Here is a 24,851-nt window from a genome sequence, read left to right on the forward strand (position 1 = left end):
CAGCCAAGGCTCCATTGGAGCAAAGATGGTCCGGGCACTGGGGATGGCTCCTTGGCCTCTGCCCCAGGTGCTAGAGTGGCTCTGGTCACGGCAGAGCGACCCCCCGGAGGGGCAGAGCGTTGCCCCTGGTGGGCGTGCGGGGTGGATCCCGGTCGGGCGCATGAGGGAGTCTGTCTGACTGTCTCTCCCCGTTTCCAGCTTCAGAAAAATACAAAAAAAAAAAAAAAAAAAAAAAAAAAAAGCTATTACCACTTTAAAGCATTAAAAATGAAAGCTATATTTACAAAGCCCAAAAATGTACATTCAAAAATCTAGAATTCTGAGAGAAGTTCTAAATACTTTTTTTAATTAAGAAGGTAACTTCTAGACTTATTTTGGAAAACTACAGGACTTTTAGAACAAAAATAGTGTTAAATTATCCTTTAAAATTTGAGTCAAAAGAAAATTAAAAAAGATGTACAATAAGAGTTTCAAGTACCAAAAGCCTGGGATAATACTTAAAAGAATATCATGCAATTAGTGAGGCATGTTTTAAGCCAAAGATGTTTTTAGAAAGTAGTAGCTTTTACGGCATAACCAACTGGAGTGTTGTATAAACTGTCCTTTTGGTAATTAAGCTGTACTTCAGTCTTCTCAATTAAAATATTTCAAATTTTTATGACCCTATTTTCAAAACACAACTAATAAGGGCTAATAAAAGCAACAATAATAATAGTTAGCACCTGTTGAGCAAAATATTATTACACACTGGTCATATGTTCCTAATTTATTCCCCACAAACAACCCTTTGAAGAGAGATTATTGGCATTTTACAGATGAGAAAACTGAGACTACGATCAATACAAGTGGCTTGGTCTGTCTCTTACCATCAAGTCACAGAGTTTTCATTTCTAAAAAAATCACTTTTACTTCTATTTTAATTATTACTATCTTTTTCTAGTAAATATCCCTTCACAACTATAAAATGGGCATATTTGAATTCAAGATCCTCTCCCTCACTACCTCTCTTCGCTCTGTTAAACAGAAAATCAACTGAACTGGAAACAAAAAAGAGTTGGGAAACAACAAAGCACAACACAAAACAGTTGAGAACAAAAAGAATCTGAGGAAGGAATACTAAATATCAGCCATTGGTCCTTTAAGAGCTGCACAGCGTGACCAGGTGGTGGTGCAGTGGATAGTGTCAACCTCAGATGCTGAGGACCTAGGTTAGAAACCTCTAGGTCATAAGCTTGAGCGCAGCATTGCCAGCTGGAGCATGGGATCATAGGCATGGCCTCATGGTTGCTGGCTTGAGCCCAAAGGCTGCTCACTTGAAGCTCATGATTGTTGGCTTGGGTAACAACGACTGGCTCAGCTGGAGCCCCCCGGTCAAGGCATATGTGAGAAGCAATTAATGAACAACTAAGGCGCTATAACTATGAGTTGATGCTTCTTACTTAAAAAGCTGCACAGATGTGTCCAGATACAATAGCCTTTGCCTTGTAGTTTAATATTGACTTTTTGGAAGGATAATCAAAAGAAATTATTTAGAAAGTCATGCTTCTTTTTAGATTTTTTAAAACATAGCATTAAATATCCTTCTCAAATTAAAATTGGTATTAGTAAGTCTCCAGAGTTACTTTATGGTTGCAGTTTTATGTCCTAGTATCCATTTCTTACCTTTGGTCTAAGTCAGGGGTCCCCAAACTACGGCCCACGGGCTACATGTGGCCCCCTGAAGCCATTTATCCAGCCCCCGCTGCACTTCCGGAAGGGGCACCTCTTTCATTGGTGGTCAATGAAAGGAGCACATTGACCATCTCATTAGCCAAAAGCAGGCCCATAGTTCCCATTGAAATACTGGTCAGTTTCTTGATTTAAATTTACTTGTTTTTTATTTTAAATATTGTATTTGTTCCTGTTTTGTTTTTTTACTTTAAAATAAGATATGTGCAGTGTGCACAGGGATTTGTTCATAGTTTTTTTTATAGTCCGGCCCTCCAACGGTCTGAGGGACAGTGAACTGGCCCCTGTGTAAAAAGTTTGGGGACCCCTGGTCTAAGTGCTAATAGCAGAAATCCTCAGGAACTCACCAGCTACTTTGCAGCCTTTCCACTCTCCCTGATTCCCACCACTTGTGTATTTCTTTATATTGATGAAGTTGATTTTGAGTGGGGTTCCATTGTTTAACTTTTGTTTGACTTTTTTTTTAATCCTCTGTATGATCTTGTCTCATGTGCTAAACTAAACCTCAACCAAAAGCAGAGAAACCAATGAGAAAATTTATAAATTATATTTCATATTCTGAAACTCTTTCTTTTTTGATTAGTCCTGCAAGTTCATAGAAACATGCGTTTAAGGCAGAAGCACCCATATGACAAAGGACTTTCGTATATATGAAATTTTTTTCTTGATAACCTAATGGTAATCACCCACAAAAATAAAAAACAATACTAAAACACATAGCTTAAAAAAAAAAGAAACAGAAAAAGGAATTATGGAATGCCACCAAACAAAACAACTGACAGAAACACTAAAGAAAAGAACCAGAGGGGACACAGAGCTACCAGAAAACAAATCATAAAATGACTGTAAGAAATCCTCATGTGTCAATAATTACTCTAAATGTAAATGGACTGAACTCACCAATAAAGAGGTACAGAATAGCAGATTGGATTAAAAAGCAAAACCAAACCATATGCTGCCTTTAGGAAACACATCTAAGCTCCACGGACAAAACAGACTCAAAATGAAAGGTTGGAAAATGATTCTCCAAACAAATAATACCCAAAGGAAAGCAGGTATAGCTATACTTATATCTGACAATACTGACTTTAAGACAATAAATGTAACAAAAGACAAATATGGACATTTCATAATAATGAAAAGGGCATTGTATCAAGAACACATAACAACACTTCTTAATATATATGCACTGAATCAGAGAGCACCAAAACACATAAGACATCTAAAAAATAGAAACAGACAAAGACACAATTATAGTTGGAGAGCTAAACACACCATTCACTGCTTTAGATAGGTTATCCAAAAAGAAAATAAGTGAAGGAATATTGACCTTAAAAGACACACTAGAGGCCTTGGCTGGTTGGCTCAGTGGATACAGCATTGGCCCAGGGTATGGATGTGTGCCAACAATGAAATTTCAGAAATGTATTGAAAAATACAGTTCCTTTTACAATTGCAACAACAACAACAAAAATCCTAGAAATAAATTTATCAAAGGGTGTAAAGGACTTATATACTGAAAACTACAAAGCATGATTTAAAAATTTTTTTTTGTATTTTTCTTAAGTTGGAAACGGGGAGGCAGTCAGACAGACTCCCTCATGCACCCGACCGGGATCCACCAGGCACGCCCACCAGGGTGCGATACTCTGCCCATCTGGGCATCACTCTGTTGCAACCAGAGCCATTCTAGCACCTGAGGCAGAGGCCAAAGAGCCATCCTCAGCACCTGGACCAACTTTGCTCCAATGGAGCCTTGGCTGTGGAAGGGGAAGAGAGAGACAGAGAGGAAGGAGAGGGGGAGGGGTGGAGAAGCAGATGGGCGCTTCTCCTTTGTGCCTTGGCCAGGAATCGAACCCAGGACTCCCACACGCCAGGCCGGTGCTCTACCACTGAGCCAACTAGCCAGGGCCTTAAAAAATTTTAAAAACTCAATAAAATGGAAAAACATTCCATGTTCATAGATCAGAAGAATCAATATACTTGAAATGGCCATATTACTACTCAAAGCAATATACAAATTTAATGCAGTCCCCATTAAAATCTCAATGTCATTTGAAATAGAACATAAAAAAATCACTAGATTAGTATGGAACCACGAAAGACCCCAAAATAACTAAAGCAATCCTGACAAAAAAAAAAAAAAATGAAGGTGAGATACCACTACCTGACTTTAAATCATCCTGCAGAGCTACAATGAGTAAAATAGCATGGTATTGGAAAAATAAAAATAAAAATAAAAATAAACAGACATACAGACCAATGAAACAGAATTGAGGTCCAGAAATAAAATCACGTATATATGGACAAATAATCTTTAACAATGGAGCCAAAAACACACAATGAACAAAGAAAGTCTCTTCAATAAATGGTGCTGGGAATATTGAAAAGTACGTGCAAAAGAATAAAACTTGACTACAGTTTATCCCTATGCTCAAATATTAATTCAAAATGGATCAAAGACCTAGTGCAAGACCTAAAATAAAAAATTACATAGAAGAAAAGTAGTTGCTAAATTTATGGACCTTAGCCGTAAAGAACATTTTCTGAATTTGACCCCAAGGGCAAGGGAAGTAAAGGCAAAAATAAATGAATGGGACTATATCAAACTGAAAACTTCTGCACAGCAAAAGAAACCAACAACAAAATAAAAAGGCAACCAACCAAATGGGAGTTGGTACTCACAAACAACAGCTCTAATAAAGGGTTAATAGCCAAAATATATAAAGAACTCACAAAGTTCAGCAACAAACAATCCAATTAAAATATGGGGACAGGACCTGAACAGACACTTCTCCTAAGAAGACATACAAATGAACAACAGATATATGAAAAATTGCTCATATTCACTAGCAATCAGAGAAATGCAAATTAAAACTACAGTGACATACCACTTCAGACCTGTTGGATTGGCTGGTTTCAATAAGACAGGTAATAACAAGTGTTGAAGAGGCTGTGGAGAAAAAGGTACCCTTATTCACTGCTGGTGGCAATGTAAACTGGTAGACAGTATGGTGGTTCTTCAAAAAACTAATAATAGACCTACCCTATGACACAGCAATCCCTCTACTGGGTATCTACTCAAAAAACTTGAAAGCATTGGTACTCAAAGACACATAAACCCCCATGTTTATGGCAACATTATTCATGGTGGCCAAGACATGGAAACAACCAAGGAGTCCCTTGATAAAGGATTGAGTAAAGATATGGTAAATATATACAATGGAATACTACTCAGCCATAAGAAATGATGTTATATTGCCATTTGCAACAACATGGATGGATCTTGAGAACATTATACTGAGTGAAATAAGTAAATCAGAAAAAGCTAAGAACTATATGATTCCATACATAGGTGGGACATAAAAATGAGACTCATGGACATAGATAAAAGTGAAGTGGTTACCTGGGAAGAGGGGAAGAAAGAGGGACAAATATATGGTGACAGAAAATCATTTGACTTTGGATGATGGGCACACCAGGCAATCAACAGTTCAAATGCTATAGGGATGTTTACCTGAAACCTATGTACTCTTATTGATCAATGTCAGCCCATTAAATTTAATTTCTAAAAAAAAAAATAAAATAAACATTCCTTTAAGTGAAATGTACGCAGATCTCTGCTCAGATTAAGGACATAGTTTCTTTTTACAAATACAGGGACATATTTAAGCAGTATATACAAAACTGATGTAACTTATGTAAGAAGTAGGTGAAAAATCTTATAATTCTGTAAATTAAAATAAAGAACTATAGGAAAGTATAATTCATTTTTTCATTAACTGTCATTTGCTACTATGGTTTTAGACTTGGAGAAGATTTTGCTGCAGCACCATGCAGCAGTGGCCTTTTCTGTGGCCTTATGGTAAAGCCCCACAGAGCAGGAAACATGGCTCCTATGCAGATACCACTCATGCAGAGCTTTCCAACAATGGCCAAATGACTTGCCCCATTAAAATTATAGCTACCAGTCTCCAAAGCTTACCATAGGAGCGTCATTGATCTTCACCGTTACCAGGCCTTCCCTGCTCTGCTAAAGGGAAAGCAGAAGTAGTCAATGAGTACCTGCCCAAATGCTTTGGGACCTTTGTTATCTGCTTGAACATCCGAATCTGGAAATTACTAATGTATAAAACGTATATGTAATGTATAATGTATAAGATCGACACATAATGTATAAGACCAGAATTGCAATATGAGTTGCTTATTTTAATGAGTGACTTTATTATGCTATTAGCTTCAAGAACAATTAAATTGATCAGAAGATAAAGATGAGTATTTGTTCGCTTTTTTGCTTTTCAGAATATGAAGTTATATCCAGAGAAAATGGGTCATTCAGTGGGAAGAACAAGTCCATTCAAGTTACAAATCAAACCTTCTCCACAGTAGAAAATCTAAAACCAGACACAAGGTAAGCCACCAGTGCTATTATAGGTGAATTCTGAGAGTGTAGAAGTCATACCAGAGGAATGAAATGACATCATTTTTCTGTGCCTTCAGGGAAGGTCTAGCTTTCATTTTATTCTTTGGCTTCCCATACCCAGCACTAGATGCCTCAAGAGTCATATTTTGCAAGTTATTAGTGGTGATCTAAGAGCTAACAAAATGGTCTTGTAAGCTAATGGTACAGCTGGGTACATTGAAAAATGAAGGTTAATAGTACCTAATGTTGATATTAAATGCCAAAATTTAAAGAAGGAAGAATCTGTGGCCCAGAAACATTCTGAGTGTGCATGATGTAAACGATTTGAAGTACAGAAGAATTTAGCTGGTATGCCGGAACGGGGCGAGCAGGAAATAAAAGCCATGTGATAAATGTAGGTAAAGGTCTGTAACAGTTCATGCACGGAAGAACTACAGCCTAGTCCCAGACATAGCAATCCTTTGCTTTGGGGCCTTTTCACTGTAGACAAATGAGAACAGCTTTTTAAAAAGAGATAAATAATATTAACATTGTTCTATAATAAACAACTTTTCTTCGTATCCCTCATTGCACATTGATACCACTTTTATATTGCTATGTAGGGTTGTGATTCCTTTGTAAATCTAAGATACCTAATATTTTGTCAGTTTGTTTTATTATTACAAGATATATAAGGTCCTTAGATGTTTCTAGAAACATAGTAATGTGGGGTTTATTTTGTTGTGTTTCACATGGGTAAATTTGGTGATTTAGTCATGTAAAAGCAAGACAAAAATCAAGGAGATTCTTAGCAAAGCCAGTATGCTACATGCATTCTTAGACTTAGTTTTACTCTGTGGGAAATCATTCTCTTTCCTCAAACTCCAAAACACTGTTTAATAAACTGTCTATGCTTTCGGTTTAAAAAGAAAAAAAACAAACTGGCATCTTAAGTTATAGAATACACCAAAGAACATAGAGGAATTTTTATAGGGACACAATCAAGAAATTTTCCAGAATATTTCCTAGTTTGACAAAATCCCTCAGTGGTGAAAAGATCAGCAGAGGGAAGACTGGATGGATATCCGGCATCAGAGAATTTTCCGTCAATTTTACTTCCTTTCGCTGTCATCAGTTGATTGAATTGAATTGGGTATTGAGCGTGACACCCCAAAGAGCCTGTTTAAACGACTCTGCGAGCAGGGAGGCTCTTCTCGTCTTTTCGGGGGAAAGCTAAGCATCTAACTCATTATGGATGGTTTGCTGGATATAAAATTGTAATCTTATACTGCAAAGATAGCACTTTTCCACAAGCATCCCTTTCTTTCAAGCTTTCTATTTTTGAGCTGTAATATTGAAATTTTTGCAACTGCTGATTTTCTTAAAGGATTTAAGTTAGCCAAAATAAGCATATATTTCAGTAATGATATTCTTGGTCTGTTTTCTTAATAAGATTACCGGAGACAGAACCTATTTGTAACATAATATATTTTTTTTTAAAGTGAAAGAGAAATTTTTACTTGATTTGGACTTTTTAATAGGTGGATTTTTGCTTACAGGACTCGGATGGTTATTCTCTTCAGTTTTCTGCTTTTTATTCCAGTTATTTAAAAATGGGCTGGGTAGAATGCAGGAAGTACATTGAAAAGCATCCAATTTCTAAATGCTCGCTGTGTTCCTTTCCTGAATCAGGCTGTCTTCAGATCTCACAGTGCACCTATTAGCTATAAGCAGAAGTAGAACAATTATTCCAGTGACATTTTAAACCTGCTTTGTTTGTGAAAGGTTTGCATTTCCATTCAGGTAACAATTATTAAGTACCAACAATGTGCTCAGGGATGTGCTTGGTGTTGTGGCTACAAACACAACTAAACATGGTGCCTGCTCTTGAGGGGCTGGAAGTTGGGAGTGGGGGTAGCCAGTTAATAACCAATTATTCTACACAAAGAGTTGAGAGCTCTGGTACAGTTATGCCCAAGGTGATATGGGAGCCCAGAATAAGTGGCACTCCACCTAGTTTGGAGAAATTAGGAAAAGCTCCCTGAAGAAGGTGGCGCCTGGGCTGATGCTTGAAGAATGAGTAGAAAGGAGGCAGCGGGTGAGTGTCTTTGGGAAAAGGAGTGTCAGAGAGAATAGCACGTGCCAGTGCAGAGGCCCAGAATGTGTGGCTGTGTGCAGGGAACAACTCGCTGCAAAACGTAAGGGGTGAAAAGTGGATTGAAGCAGTGGGAGCAGAGAGGCAGAAACCAGGGGGTGCAGAGCCTTCTATGCCAGATCTGGAAAATGGGTCAAGAGATGGGGAGACCTTAAAGCAGGGGTCGGGGAGCTATGGCTCGCGAGCCAGATGTGGCTCTTTTGATGGCTGCATCTGGCTCGCAGACAAATCTTTAATAAAAAATAATAATTACGGTAAAAATATAAAACATTCTCATGTATTACAATCCATTCATTTCCTACCGCTCATTTCATGGTTGCGGGTGGCTGGAGCCAATCACAGCTGTCCTCCGGGACAACACCAAAGTTTTATTGGATAATGTGTAACATACACAGGTCATTGTATGGCTCTCATGGAATTACATTTTAAAATATGTGGCGTTCACCTGACCTGTGGTGGTGGCGCAGTGGATAAAGCATCAACCTGGAAATGCTGAGGTTGTCGGTTCGAAACCCTGGGCTTGCCTGGTCAAGGCACATATGGGAGTTGATGCTTCCAGCTCCTCCCCCCTTCTCTCTCTCTGTCTCTCTCTCCTCTGTCTCTCTCTCCTCTAAAAAAAAATAAATAAAATTTTTAAAAAATAATAAATTAAAAATATATATATATGTGGCGTTCATGGCCCTCTCAGACAAAAAGGTTCCCGACCCCTCCCTTAAAGGGTGGTAACTGGGAGGTGGCTTGTTGTTTCATTTTGGCTTTCATCCTAACTTTCATTTAGTTGGAAAAAATCATTTCTGATACTAGAGCTACTTATAATGAGTGACACTTGGTGAAATAAATCTACCAAAAAAAGAACATTTTGTTAATGTCATGTAAGAATGCTGTTTTGGCATCTGACCTAATAGATCAAGTAAGTACATACAAAAAAACTTACTTGCCGGGCTGAGTTGCATTTCATTCTGGATTCACAGGACCAATCAGGGGTGCACATCTAGCTTCAAGTTGTAACTGTTGTAGGATTCGTGCTAATTGTTTCTGGACTTTGCCTCAGGCTGAAACACAACCATGTCCCCTTTATCCCGCCATCATGGAAGGTGTCTTGCTGATGTCTCTTGTCTTTCATCGTGGGCCTTAGAAGGAGGACCCCTACAGCCTACTCTCATCTCAAGACAAGCAAAGCCCTTTCTAAATTTGTATTTGGGAAAAAGCAATTTTAAATTTAGTTTAGGAATCCCTGAAATCAGAACCTATGCCTACTTTTACTACTAGGCACGTATTTGAGGCCATTGATTGTGTTTGTGGCTTACTTAAGGTCATTGTTAGAGTTGGTATGATTGAATAAAATCCATTAGGATATTAAGACTGTTAATGTTTATATACCTGATTTGACCAGGATTATATTGATAGTCCCTAATGGGTAAGGATTTAAAAGTTTGAAGTAAAGAACAATTTCCCACTGGGAGCAAACATAATGTATATGGATGTAAAGGTGCTCTAATGAAAATTGTTTTGCCTACAATACATGAAACTTTGTTGTGTTCAGTAGATCCCAGTACCCAGTGAGCCTGTGAATGAATTCCATGCTCTTTTTTTTTTTGCATATTTTTGAAGCTGGAAACAAGGAGAGACAGTCAGACAGACGCCCGACCGGGATCCACCCGGCACACCCACCATAGGGCGACGCTCTGCCCAGCAGGGGGCGATGCTCTGCCCATCCTGGGCATCGCCATGTTGTGACCAGAGCCACTCTAGCGCCTGGGGCAGAGGCCACAGAGCCATCCCCAGCGCCCGGGCCATCTTTTGCTCCAGTGGAGCCTCGGCTGCGGGAGGGGAAGAGAGAGACAGAGAGGAAGGCACGGCGGAGGGGTGGAGAAGCAAATGGGCGCTTCTCCTGTGTGCCCTGGCCAGGAATCGAACCCGGGTCCTCCACACGCTAGCTAGGCCGACGCTCTACCGCTGAGCCAACTGGCCAGGGCAATTCCATGCTCTCTTAATGGAAGTATTCTAGGGATTAATTTGTCGATTTTAATGGGCAAAATGTTTTGAGCTGAAATACTAAAAACTATTTGCTGAAACCGTTACTCATCAAAATAACTTAATGAGGCCCTGGCCGGTTGGCTCAGCGGTAGAGCATCGGCCTGGCGTGCGGGGGACCCGGGTTCGATTCCCGGCCAGGGCACATAGGAGAAGCACCCATTTGCTTCTCCACCCCCACCCCCTTCTTCCTCTCTGTCTCTCTCTTCCCCTCCCGCAGCCAAGGCTCCATTGGAGCAAAGATGGCCCCGGGTGCTGGGGATGGCTCCTTGGCCTCTGCCCCAGGCACTAGAGTGGCTCTGGTCGCAACAGAGCGACCCCCCAGAGGGGCAGAGCATCGCCCCCTGGTGGGCAGAGCCTCGCCCCTGGTGGGCGTGCCGGGTGGATCCCGGTCGGGGGCATGCGGGAGTCTGTCTGTCTCTCCCCGTTTCCAGCTTCAGAAAAATACAAAAAAATAATAATAATAATAACTTAATGAGTTAACAAAGAATAAATAAATCAACCATTTTTCTTTGAAATTAGAACTTAAAACCAGAACCTAGCTCGGTCTGATAACAAGTGGCATTGTCCTGGTCAACCGTTTTTCTTTGAATCTGTGTCAAAGAAATTGTTTTTGACACTCATTTTGATAATCCATTGATGGGCCAGTTTCTTCCTGAGGAACTGGTTGGGCAATATGGAGAGACACACACAATCACTGTGCACTAACTAAAAAAGCCCTTTAATTTCACCCTTCTCTTCAAATGAACCCATCTCTCTCTTCACTGACTAAAAGACTGAAGACTCCGCTAGGTGTGCCAGACTCGCATGTGGCCCAGCAATTACCTCTGGAAAATGTACTCTGTCTGGTAATTAAGAAAAATCAAGTTCATCTAACCTGCTCAAGTACTTCTAGTGTCCGCTGTGGCTTGGGAGGGTTCTGGAGAACAGTTCTTCCTCTAAGACTAAAGCCTACCAAAGTTTCCTATAGCTGACAGCGAGGATGGTTTGGGACTACTGTTTACATTGTCTGATTTAATAAAATTTTGGCACTGAAAGTAAATGGGAACAGGGGCAGCAACTTATAAATTGTCAATCTGGCTGAATGAAGCAGGCATGTGGAAGAGCCATTATGTCCTTCTTCATGATGTTTTTTGTGAAATTCTGGTCTCTGAAGATTCTGTATTAACTTTCAACAGCTCTTCTCATGGCCCGCGTAGAAAGGAGTAAAGTAAACTGCCAGAGCCTTAGCCATTTTATTTAGTTTTACTGTAGGTGTGGGCAGCAAAACAACTGCTTCTTTACTAAAGATGGAAAAACTACAAAGGAATGCTCAGTTTTGCAACTTTTCTTTGGGCAAAAGTACAGCTAAGAGCAAGCACAGAGCTCTACTAGCCTATAAAGAAACCACCTCCTCTTTTCACATCACCATATTCTTTTTATTAGTTTTCACTTACAGTGTTTTAGTACCTAGTGGAGGGGCTGCCAGAAACTCATAGCATCGCTACAGAATCAGAGTGCAGCCGGATCTTAAATTTGTGTCGCCCACAGAAATGAGAGACACAGGCGACACCCGTAAGGTCATACATACCAGGCAGCTAGTCCAGGATACCTGAAGCCTGCTGACGCCCTGCTCCTCTTCGCTCCGCCCCTCCTTAGGACTTATTTTGCCCTCCGAGTCCCCACAGCTCTACCCTTTTGTTCCTTACCTGTATTCCCAGGTCAGCAAACTATCTTCATGAGGATGGAATCCAGAAATGCTTACTATAATCACGCACCGTCCTTGGATAACGGATTGATCGAATTTCTCTTTCCCTGTTTGAATGTCCCTTATTCTTATTCCACTTTTTTTTTTTTTAATCTCTCTCTTTCTCTACCTCACTGACACCACCCACCCAGAATGAGGCTCAAATATTTCAAGACTACACTAAGGGTAAAATTAGCTAACCAAATAGTTCAAACAAATAGCTACAGAGTAGCCTTTCTATATATATATATATATAAACAGATTGCTTGAAGTTTTATGAAGCTTTTGTTAGAGTGATAAACCATCTTTTTAAATCAATGGAAGGAGATGAAAATTTCATCAAACAATGAAGACCATAGTTCAGCTCTGTGTTATGGGCAAAAGTGGAGGGAATGTTTATAAAAAGGACTAAAGGGAAGGGGAGCGGGAGATGGCGGAAGTGCCTGCCCTAACCAGACCCGAGCAGCATTCCCGGGCTACATCCGGCCGCTTCCCTGTCTCGGACAGCTTTGCCTGGGAACCACAAGTCCCATTATTAGAAACCCTACTTTTTTTACTTTTCTCTAAATTGATATTTAATGCTCACGCTGATTTTCATAGTTACTCTCAAACTTGGTCCTCTTTTTTTATTCTCTCAGCTCTCTGGGATAAAAATCAGAGCTTAATACTACTGAATATTCTTAATCATTATGTGCCAGACACCTTGGTCTTACATGTATTATCTCACACACAAACAAGGAAACACCTAGATACTTTTATACCCTTTTGCAGTTACAATTAGTCACAAATATCATTAGAATTCTCATTTTGAGGATATAACCTCTAATTTGAAGTTCATAGAGGTTAAATAAGTTACCATAAAGTCACATGGTAGCACAACTATGAACACAAGTGTTTCTGGTTCCAGAAACCATGACCTTAACCATAGCAGCATGCTGACTCCTGACAGGCAGACTTGGGAATATTATTTTTGTTTTGATCCATACCTACCCAGGAGTGTTATTTACTTGGCTTGTCCTCTAAGAAGCCCAAAATTTTGACTACAGTTGTCATCTGGAGTCATTTAATTTTTTTTTTTCTGATGAAGCAGGTCTAACCAATGGTTTTTAAATTTTTATTTTTATTTTTATCATAAATACATGTACATGATTTTTAAACTCAATGCTATTTCTTTTCCTAAATTCTGTTTCCCAGAAGCAAATATTTTCAATTATTTTATTTTATTTTGGCTTTATGAAGGTATAATTGACAAATATATAAGTTTGCAGGACAAAGTATACAAAGTGATGATTTGATACATGTATGCTTTGTGAAAGAATTCCCCCACCATCAAGCTAATTGATACATCCATCACCAGTATATGTAACTTGGAGGGGCAGGGTATTAGAGCATTTTAATTCTATTCTCTTAGCACATTTCAATTATACACTACAACATCAGCAATTATAGTCATCATGTTATACATTACATCCTTAGGCCTTATTCATTTTATACCTGAAAGTTTGTATCCTGTTATAAGCTCTATTTCTTCTACCTGCCAATGCCTGGCAACTACTTTGTACTCTGTTTTTATGACTAATTTTTAATACTTTTTTAACCATTGTATTAGAGTTATAAGTGATTTATCCACCGTGATTACAACAGTAGAATATTTTAAATTTTACTATATATTTACTTTAACCTATGAAGTTTTATATTTTCATATGTTTTCCTGCTGTTAATTTTCCATCCTCTAGTTTCAGCCTCAAGAATTTTCTATCATTTCTTTTAAGACTGGTGTAGTGGTGATTAGCTCTTTCAGCTTTTGTTTGGCTGGGAAATTCTTTATCTCTTCTTCAATTCTGAAGGAAAATTTTGCTGGGTAGTTTGTTTGTTTGTTTTAATCATTTTAGTACTTTGAAAGTATCATGGCCCTGGCCAGTTGACTCAATGGATAGAGCATCAGCCAGGCATATGAATGTCTTAGGTTTGATTCCTGGTCAGAGCACAAAGGAGAAGCAATCATCTGCTTCTCTCTCTCCTACCCTCCCATAGCCAGTGTCTCGATTGGTTTGAGTATTGGCCCCTGGTGCTGAGGATTGTTCTGTTGGTCCCAGAATCAACCTCAGGTGCTAAAAATAGATCAGTTGATTCAAGCATAGCCCCAGACAGGGGTTGCTGGGTAGATCTCAGTCAGGGCATATACAGGAGTCTGTTTCATTATCTCCCCTCTTCTTGCTGAAAGAAAGAAAGAAGGAAAGAAAGAAGGAAGGGAGGGAGGGAAGGAAGGAAGGAAGGAAGGAAGGAAGGAAGGAAGGAAGGAAGGAAGGAAGGAAGGAAGGAAGGAAGAAATAAGGAAAGAAAGAAGGAAGGGAGGGAGGGAGGGAAGGAAGGAAGGAAGGAAGGAAGGAAGGAAGGAAGGAAGGAAGGAAGGAAGGAAGAAAGAAATAAGGAAAGAAAGAAAGAAAGAAAGAAAGAAAGAGGGAGGAAGGAAGGAAGGAAGGAAGGAAGGAAGGAAGGAAAGAGATAGAAGAAAGAAAGAAAGAAAGAAAGAAAGAAAGAAAAGAAAGAAAGAAAAGAAAGAAAGAAAGAAAGAAAAGAAAGAAAGAAAGAAAGAAAGGAAAGAAAGAAAGAAAGAAAGAAAGAAAGAAAGAAAGAAAGAGGAAGGAAGGAAGGAAGGAAGGAAGGAAGGAAGGAAGGAAGGAAGGAAGGAGGGAGGGAGGGAGGGAGGAAGGAAGGAAGGAAGGAGGGAAGGAGGGAGGGAGGGAGGGAGGGAGGGAGGAAGGAAGGAGGGAAGGAGGGAGGGAGGGAAGGAAGGAAGGAAGGAAGGAAAGAAGGAAGGAAAGAAGGAAAGAAGGAGGGAGGGAGAGAGGGAAAGAAAGAAAGAGAAAGAAAGAAAGAAAGAAAGAAAGAAAGAAAGAAAGAAAGAAAGAAAGAAAGAAAGAAAGAAAGAAAGAAAGAAAGAAAGAAAGAAAGAAAAGAAAAGAAAAGAAAAGAAAAGAAAAGAAAGAAAAAGAAATCATGAAACTCCCTTCTGGCCTGAACTCTTTGCTGAAAATCTGCTTATAGTCTTATGAGGTTTCCCTTGTACATAACAAATAGATTTTCTCTTGCTGCTTATAAGATTCCCTTGTCCTTTAACTTTTGACAATTTTATTATCATTTTGTGTCAGTGTGGATCTCTGAATTATGTTTCTATTGACCCTGGCCAGTAGGCTCAGTTGTAGAGCGTCAGCCTGGTGAACCATCTGCTTCTCCATCTCTCCCCCTCTACCTTCTCTCTCTGTCTCTCTTTCCCTCCCTCAGCCATTGCTGGATTAGTTCAAATGAGTTGGCCTCCGACCTGAGGATGGCTCCATGAGCCCTGCCTCAGGCACTAAAAAAATTGCTTGGTACTGAGCAATGGAGCAATGGCCCCAGATGGGCAGAGCATTGGCCTGTAGGGGGCTTGCTGGCTGGATCCCAGTACAGGTGCATGTGGGAGTCTGTCTCTGTGCCTCCTTTCCTCTCTAAAATTAGAAAGGAAAAGAAAAAAATTATGTTTATTTGGAAATCTTGACTTTCTGAATTTGGATGTCTATTTCCTTCTCCAGGTTGGGAAGTTATCAGCTGTTATTTCTTTGAATAAGCTTTTTGCCCTTTTCTCTGTTTTCTTTCTGGAATCCCTATAAAGCATATATCATAGCGTGCTTTATAGTGTCTCATATGTTCCTTAAGCTCTCTTCACTCTTTTATATACTTTTTTTATTTTTGCTCTTTTGATTGTATAAATTCCAGTGCTCTTTCTTCCACTTGATTTAGTCTGCTGTTAAACTCCTCTAATAATTTTTTTTCGGTTCAGTATAATTCAGCTATGTCTTTTCTATTTTTCACTTTTTAATATTTTCTCTTTACTGAAATTCTCACTTTGTTCATGCATTGTTCTCCTGGCATTGGTGAACATCTCTATGATTGTTATTTTCAACACTCTAAAAGGTAAATCACTTCTGTTCATTTCATTAAAATCTGTTTCTGGAGATTTTTCTTGGTCTTTAGTTTAGACCATATTCCTGTTTCTTCATTTTCTTTGACTCTCTTTGTTGGTGTCTAGGCATGAGCTAAAACAACCACCTCTCCTAATCTTGATAGAATATTATTGTTATGAAAATGAACCGCTTTTATCAACCCAACCCAAGTATTTAGTAGTTTGTCCAGCTTCTAAGATTGTCTAGACCACCTTACTTGTTATTCATGGCTTTCACTAGTTGAGGGTGTGCCAAAACTCATCAGTGTCCCAAAGGTGAGAATGGCAGTCAGCACCTAGATGCAGGCTGAGTATAAGCTGGACCCTCAAATAGCAGCTGGACAGTCATGTAGTTAAGTCTCTTCCCGGGAGACACTGAAAGATGGGCATTTTTGCCTGCTCTCTCTCTCTGCTGTACCCAAATTATAGATGCGGGGAAGATGGGGTACTCTAGCATCTGATAGGAACTACTTCATTTGATACAATACTGTGGGATTCAAGAATGCAAGCACCATTGGCTCCCAGAGATAGGTAATCTGTGGGCCCATCCCTTGGGAAGCAGTCACAAAAGTTGGGGTGCCAGCCATTTGTAAAAAAATCCTTCTCCTTCCAGGGAGACACTAGTGACTTGGTTTTGTTGTTGGATTGGGCTGAAGAGAGAGGGCAGGAAAAGTGTCTGCTGTTTTCCTGTCTCTGGTAAGGATGACAGACAGTCACTAGAAATGTACTCAAGTTAGCACTCTCATCTTCAAGCAGTAGCTTTTAAAGTATATGGGAGTTTTTGCCTGCTTTCTCTGCTCTAAGCCCCAAGAATAGGGGTGTGCTCATGCACCTATAAATAACTTTTTTTATATTCTCAAAGTTCTCATGGACATAATCCCCATTGGCTTTCAGAGCTAGGTGTTTAAGAAGTCTCAAAAGTCAAAAAAAGTTCCTGACCTGTGGTGGCGCAGTGGATAAAGCATCGACCTGGAAATGCTGAGGTCGCCAGTTCAAAACCCTGGGCTTGCCTGGTCAAGGCACATATGGGAGTTGATGCTTCCAGCTCCTCCCCCCTTCTCTTTCTCTGTTTCTCTCTCCTCTCTAAAAATGGATAAGTAAAATAATTTTTTTTTAAAAAGTTGAAAAAAGTATCACAAATGTTGACAATGTCTAGACGCTAAATTTGGGGTTCAAACCTTTTGCTCCTCTGGGAAAAGCTGGTAGTTGTGGGTTTGATCCTGGTTGTATGGCACTATGCTGGGGGTTTGTGTCAAGAGTGTGTCTCAGCCCTTCCTAGCCATTCCAGTGTGGGTGTCCTCTCATTTGTCCTATGCATAGGGGTCGCTCAGCTAGTTTCTGAATCACTTTCATTAGGAATCTCTGTGTGCAGCTATATATATTTGATGTGTCTGCAGGAGGAGGGGAGCTCAGGGGCCTCCTATGTCACCATCTTAGTCTCCTCGACAACTGTCAATTATTTTAGCTATCCCTTTTATCAATTAAATCCATATTTCTCACTTACCATTTCTCAGAATGGTCAAGTACTCAAGTTATCTATATGTCCCATGTTATTTTTTATGGCAACATCTCCTGGAATTCCCCTCCATCTTTTGCTTCTCTCCTACGTTGAATAGCCTAACTTGTACATCCTATGTCTCTTTTATTCGCTTACTCCCTCACTTTGTGACATTTCTTGAGATATACATCTTGAGAAAAGCTTCTGAAAGATATTTTTGAGAACGTGTCTGAAAATATCCTTGTTTTACTCTAATACTATTATTTAGCTAAACATGGAGTTTAGGATAAAATGAAGACTTCTGGAGACATTGTTCCATTGTTCTCTAACTTCCAGTGTTGCTAGGAATAGTTGTCATTCTATTCTGGGTCCTTTGAACAGGACCTATTTCTTCTCAGAAACTTTGAAGGTCTTATCTTCTCATACTTGGACATTTTTCAATGTGTTTTCTTTGGATAGTTTCTTTTACTTTTTTCTGGGTGTACATAAGCCTTTTTAATCTGGAAATCATGTCTTTCAGTTCTAGGGAATTACATAATTTCTAGGATATTTTCTATCCCTTATTTTGCCTCCTACCTCTTCTAGAACCTACTAGTTAGGTATTGTAGTCCCTAAAATAATTTGATTTCCTTATTTTCTCTCATTTTTCATCTCTTTGACTTTTTGTTTTTGTATGTGTAAAATTTCCTCAAATTGATCTTCCAAACCTTCTTCAAAGCATTTTCTATTCTATACTTATTTTAAATAACTTTCTTGTTCTTTATAAATTTTTTAAATAGCATCCTGTGCTTATTTCTTATGTGCAATCAATATTGACCTACAGTGTTGTCAATCTTATAACAGAACGTGCTTCTTGGAAAAAACTTTGCCACTTAAAATATTTTCTCTTTATATAGGGTTTAATCAGTCAAAAATACTGCCTTTTAGTTCCCATGCTGTTAATTAAATTTAGTTTAAAGTGATTTCTGCAAAACTTGTCAAGTATCACAAAATGTTGGCCAAAAAATATTCTTAGGAATATTTGTGGCTACATTACAGATAGAGCTGAAGTGCAAATAACTGCAAATAAAAAGACACAGAGATGATTTCAGCAATGACTTGGCCCAAGCACGGGACTTTTGGCAATGGCCTGGAATGTTGAATGCATTGCCCACTTGAATCAAAGTCCAGATGCCTGTGATTTCTTTTTTCCATTATCAGTTCATCATACTGGTTTGTTTTCGTTTTAAGGTCATCAGGCTTTTGAGCAAGAATTTCATCTCTAGAAAATATTCTGAGCCAAAACACCCTATGTATGTGCAATTTATTTAAAAGAGTGCTTTGGGTAGTTTCATATCAGCATTCTCTTACTGCAAATGATAATGGCACCTTCTATCAGTTGATTAGTTTACAAAATTATTTGAAGTAGAGTCTCTCACTAAAAACCCAGTAAGTTTTAATCCTCATTTCAGTTTTTAAAAATAGACAGTACAATGGTTAAGAGTTTCATAATTCTTAACTGAAAAAATCAGATGACATGGACTTCTAGGGGTATATTACTTTATATATGTAGACTGATTAATGTGTCTGATACATAGTAAGCACACCTAAAGTGGGTGCCATTGTTGTAATCCTAGAATCTGTCTTATAGGTTCCAGCAGTGTGTTAGTGCAATGCCTCCGTAGTCAAATACCTGATTCCTTGAGCCCTGGAGTTCTGTTACTGCTCACATGGAATCCTCTGTACCAAACTGAGAGCTGCCATTCTTCTGTTTTTCACTTATTTATAATATACCTTTCTCTTTTGTGTTTTCTGCATTCTTATTAAATTACAAACATCTCCGGTTCAGTGGTAGAGTGTTGGCCAGGTGTATGGATGTCCTGGGTTCAATTCCTGGTCAGGGAACACAGGAGAAGTGCCCATCTGCTTCTCTACCCCTTCTTCTCTCCCTTCTCTCTCTCTCTTCCCCTCCCCTCCAGCAGCCATGGCTTGATTGGAGTGAGTTATCCCCAGGTGCTGAGGATGATTCCATGGCCTCCACCTTAGGCGCTAGAAAGAGCTCGGTTGCTGAGCAGCAAAGCAATGGCCCAGATGAGCAGAGCATCACCCCCTAATGGGCTTGCCAGATGGATCCCAGTCAGGGCACATGCGGGAGTGTCTCTGCCTCCCCTCCTCTCACAACAACAACAACAAAAAAAATTACAAATATCTCAAAAAATGGGAATTATATCCCAAAATCCTTGTATAGATTTGAGACTCACCATACTATCAGCCAAATCATTGATTTTATGTCCAAAATACTTCCTGCTAATTGCTCCACTGACAGGAGCTCTTGGTTTTAGGCAAGTGGAAAACAACTATTTGAATTTCTTAAAAAGATTTGCCCTGCTTAAGTATTCTATGAATGAAATTTGTCAATATCGCATAGCAATTTAGTGCATAATTCAGAAAGAAAAGCCTGTCTTTATACCCATGCTTGTCAGGAGGTGACACTACCGCACCCCTGGTTTGGAGATGCTGTGGCTTCCTGTGATCCACAGAAGACCTGAGTTCCAGAAAATACACCAGGAAGTCCTTGCAAAGAAATATTATATTTTCATGTGCACTGTTCCCGTTAGCTTAGTCTAATAGTTTCCAAATATCAGTGGAGGCAGGATTCACTTCAGGAACTTGTTACGAATTTCTACCTGGACCACCTCCCTCAAAAAAATTGTTTCAATAGTTAGGACGGAGCAAGAAATCTGTACTTAAAAGAAACTTTTCGCCACTGCTGCTCTGATATGCAACTCTGACATAAGTAGTACTAACCCCATGTGGAGCAGCTGTGTTAGGCTTGCTCGCAGGTTTACCTGCTGCAAGCACTTTGCCTGACTGGTGCACGAGCGTGTGGCAGCATCATGTGTGTGTGGTCTATATAAGGCTACGGGTGCTTGCACTCAGGGGGATTGTGGATGGCAGATTACCTGCCCACCACAGTGAGGGGCCGTTTTGCTGTTTGTTTGCCTGAGAGGCGATTTTCCCCTGCCTGTGTGCTTGTCCACCATTGCGAGACTCTATTAAATGGTAACGGCCCAACACTTTCTGGCTCCACAGTTTCTCTACTATCTGCCCAAATCCCTGCCTGGCCTCGGCCACTGGCACTACACCCCACAAAGGGGAACACTGCTTAAGTCTAAGACTCTGAGGGTTGGGATAAAATGGAATAAAAAGGAATCTTTCTACTTCTTTCCCTCAGGAAGTAGCTGAAACATCTGAAGAAAACTGAGGATCCTGTTGCTATAATTAGCCAGGGTCCACCACATACCTATTTCATATATAAACATTACCAACTTGCCCAGTTATTTCTACTAATTCGGAATTTTTTAAAAAGACACCTATCTTTTTTATTAACAACTCTGCCTGTTCTTATACAAAACATTAGACAAGCTGTATAGACAGTAAGGTTTAATTTTTTTTTCTTCCCCCGTGCTTCTAGAACATATGTCCATTCTGTCATTGTGATTTCAAAACAGACTCAGGAAGAATGTTAGTATAACAAGGAAATGTTTGCCTGACCAGGCGGTGGTGCAGTGGATAGAGTGTCAGACTGGGATGCAGAGGACCCAGGTTCGAGAGCTCGAGGTCACCAGCTTGAGCGCAGGTTCATCTGGTTTGAGCAAATCTCACCAGCTTGAACCCAAGGTCACTGGCTTGAGCAAGGGGTTACTTGGTCTGCTGTAGCCCCACGGTCAAGGCACATATGAGAAAGCAATCAATGAACAACTAAGGTGTCACAATGAAAAACTAATGATTGATGCTTCTCATCTCTCTTCATTCCTGTCTGTCCCTATTTATCCCTCTCTCTGACTCTCTCTCTCTCTCTCTCTCTCTCTCTCTCTCTCTGTCTCTGTAAAAACAAACAAACCCACAAGGAAATGTTTCCTACCCCTGAAGAATATATTACAATTTTATTTTCATTTCCCCCCAACAGCTATGAATTCCAGGTGAAACCAAAAAACCCACTTGGAGAAGGTCCAGCCAGCAACACAGTGGCATTCAGTACTGAATCAGGTAATTATATTAGTAATAATTCCCAACAGGATGTAAAAGGTCAAAGTGTTTGCACCAGGGAGCTTGTTTGAAACCCAGCCAAACACGGTAATTAATTTCTTGAACTGCAAAAAGGCATCTATAAGAAAGAGTCAATTAACGGAGGTACCCATAAGGTATGACTTACATTTTTTCTCATTTATTTTGATGTCAGAAAAAAAGAAGGTATATCAGTTTTAAAAAAAGTGTTTAATCAATCTATACTCAAAAATCTAGTGAATAAATGCTCTTTGTATGCCAGCATCAATTCCGAAAATCAAAATGTCAGAAGGGCTAAACCATACCCCATCTGGAAAGGGAATTCATTTGACATATTTTTATGATGAGCAGCTGTAAATTCTCTTATTTGACCTTCTGATCTCCAGTTCCCTAATGAGATATCTGTCCTCACAGCATCATTTGTCTAATTTTTGCACCAACTATGTTGTAAAGTACCGTACTCCAGATGCTGAAATGTACTGTACCTCACTTCTGCGAGTTTACATAGAGACACCAAGTCCAGATGAATTTTGAAGGGTTTTATTAAAGGAGGAGATTTATTAAATATGCCGGCTGCATATGGTTGACATGGGCATTTGCAGACCCAAATCATGTGCGCCAGGCACAGCCCTTGTGGCCGGCAACCTTTGCTCTCACACACACAGGATGGTGGGAAAAGGAGGAGGGGATGGGACGTAATTCATTAGCAAGCTTACAACGTTTCTCTATAGGATTCATAAAAAACATTTTTACACATCAAAACTTACAAGGTAACACAATAGCAAAAATGTTATTCCACATATTAAAAGATATTCCTAAATTTTCTAGTGTTCATTTGCCATTCCTTTGTTTAGAGATACATACATCAATTATACGTTTCCAGAAGGGGAGGGGTAGTTTCCATGGCGCTAGGGGATAAATGCCTGTAAATGGCTCATCAAATAAGAAAAGATTTTTTTCAATCTCTCTCTTCCTACACCTGGCTAGCAATTTACTGGCTTCCTTACAGGTGTGGGGGGAAGGGAGGGACCAAATGTCCTTCCCCTCTTCATTTACAATACACTGCTATCAGCTGTCCTGAGCTGGAGCAAATCACACAAGTATAAAAGCCATTTCTACAAAATTTCTCTGCACACTTAGCCCAAATTAATAAAATGCTCTTTAAGCTTCCTAGTAGAAGGGAGCCTCCTACACAGTACGTTTCTGCAAGCCAGGAAACTTTCACATTTCTTTTCCTAAAATATTAATATTAATTTTGTAGCTTTTTGGTACCTTACTATAACTGCACTTCATGGTATCTTGGTGATTTTTATCATCAGTAGTTTTTGTATGAAACTAAGAGGAAGCTTTTAAAATGGGAGTAAAAGCTAGAACAGCAATGAAGACGTCTAACTATTCAAATCACAAATAAGAGATACAGCTGAGTATCTGGCAGATTTTCCAATCAAGAACAGTTTCCAAAACAACACATACACTTCCACATTGCCTTTAGAAAGAGTGTACCACGTCTACAGCCATAGCACCCTGAACGCGCCTGATCTCGTCTGATCTGGGAAGCTAAGCAGGGTCGGGCCTGGTTAGTACTTGGAGGGGAGAAAGAGTGTACCGCTTTGCAAGTAAAATTTTTTAACTGTAAGCACCATCTTCTTCACTGCACCCCTGAAACACTGAGACCTCCTTACGGAATAACATCTATGTTTGCCATTTCTCCGCAGCGGATCCAAGAGTGAGCGAGCCCGTTTACGGTGAGTACCTATCTCAATGTGAACATAGCTACATACTTTTCTAAACTGACTCAACTGCACAGACATGGCGGGATTGTAGTCATGATATCACTTTGGTCCACTTAGTCTTCTGAGAATATCAATCAGGTGTGAATGCTTAGCCAAAACACTGTTTCATTGTGAACCTAACAGGCGTCTCCAAACTACGGCCTGCCCTCGCATGTGGCCCCCTGAGGCCGTTTATCCGGCCCCTGCCGCACTTCCGAAAGGGGCACCTCTTTCATTGGTGGTCAGTGAGAGGAGCACTGTATGTGGCGGCCCTCCAACGGTCTGAGGGACAGTGAACTGGCCCCCTGTGTAAAACGTTTGGGGACCCCTGAAATGTTTGGGGAACAAGTTGGTTATTCTGAAACTTGCTTTCGTTCTTATACCAAATTGTGTTTAATAATTGTCAAAACATAGCTCCCTCATTTCCACTTTTAATAACAAGTCACATTGAAGCAGCTGTTTAAATTGTATACACTGCAAAAGAAAACAAACCTAAATTTCCTCAGAATGCTATATCTACATGTGGCACTGCAAAGTCCATTCAGCACCTAAAAATACTCCTCTAAGATTTCCGTCACTATTAATGGGAACTTAATTGGGAGTTCATGTGTTCAAACTTCTATAATATTTTTGGCTCCAATATTTAGCATTGGAGAAAACCAGCTATTAGCAAGTTGATATAGTCGACGTCTCAAACTGTTTTTTTTGTTGTTGTGTTTTGTTTGTTTGTTTGTTTACATCTTTTAGGACAGCTCTTAAGGACTCAAAATCAGATACTAAATTCAAACCCTGTTTTCCTTATGCAGGAGGAAGAGATGCCATCTGGACCGAAAGACCCTTTAACTCAGACTCCTACTCAGAATGCAAGGGCAAACAGTACGTCAAAAGGACGTGGTATAAAAAGTTTGTAGGGGTGCAGCTGTGCAATTCTCTCAGATACAAGATTTATCTGAGCGACTCCCTCACGGGTAAGCAAGACCGCCAGCTGTTCTGAGTCTTGTCCTTCAGGGAATGTTCTGCAGTATTCTGTAACTTAGCATTTCTCTGGACAGAAACTCATGTATCATGTAAATACAATTTTTTTTTTTTTTGAGCAAGATGTTGTTAAAATACTTGATCTAGAAAACAAAGATTTGGGACATGCTATTAGAAGGTAAATAATGAAAATGAAATTTGAGGTATGGACTCCACTGATTAGACATTACATCTCGCACCATCTGACACCATACATGAAACTAATGCAATAGTAATTTATGTCAACTATAATAAAAAGTGATTTTAAAAAATAAAAATAAGGTGCTAGCAAAGCAAAAGAAATTTTTTTAACTAAAATAAAATAAGAAAAGAAAAAGCAATTTGAAACGGAGCCATCATGGCAAACTTGAATGTAAAGAAAGACACTAAACACATTCAAGCTCAATTTTGTTACAGCCAACCAAGCATCGATACCCTACTGATAGTAAAATGGCTTAAATAGGTGGAAAGAATATGACAATTAGAATTTTAA

General features: G+C 39.5%; 1 protein-coding gene across 2 annotated transcripts in view; it reads left to right on the forward strand.

The window, feature by feature from the left end:
• The window catches only part of ABI3BP (ABI family member 3 binding protein), a 254,121-nt gene that overhangs the window by 224,585 nt on the left and 4,685 nt on the right, over window positions 1-24,851 (forward strand). For both annotated transcript variants that reach the window (XM_066240657.1, XM_066240658.1), the window contains 4 exons: window positions 6,031-6,139; window positions 21,475-21,554; window positions 23,288-23,317; window positions 24,151-24,312. In XM_066240657.1, coding sequence (XP_066096754.1) covers window positions 6,031-6,139; window positions 21,475-21,554; window positions 23,288-23,317; window positions 24,151-24,312 — 381 coding nt within the window. The remainder of the gene's footprint in view (window positions 1-6,030; window positions 6,140-21,474; window positions 21,555-23,287; window positions 23,318-24,150; window positions 24,313-24,851) is intronic.

This window comes from Saccopteryx bilineata, chromosome 8 (genome assembly GCF_036850765.1).
Source record: "Saccopteryx bilineata isolate mSacBil1 chromosome 8, mSacBil1_pri_phased_curated, whole genome shotgun sequence".
Taxonomy (NCBI): domain Eukaryota; kingdom Metazoa; phylum Chordata; class Mammalia; order Chiroptera; family Emballonuridae; genus Saccopteryx; species Saccopteryx bilineata.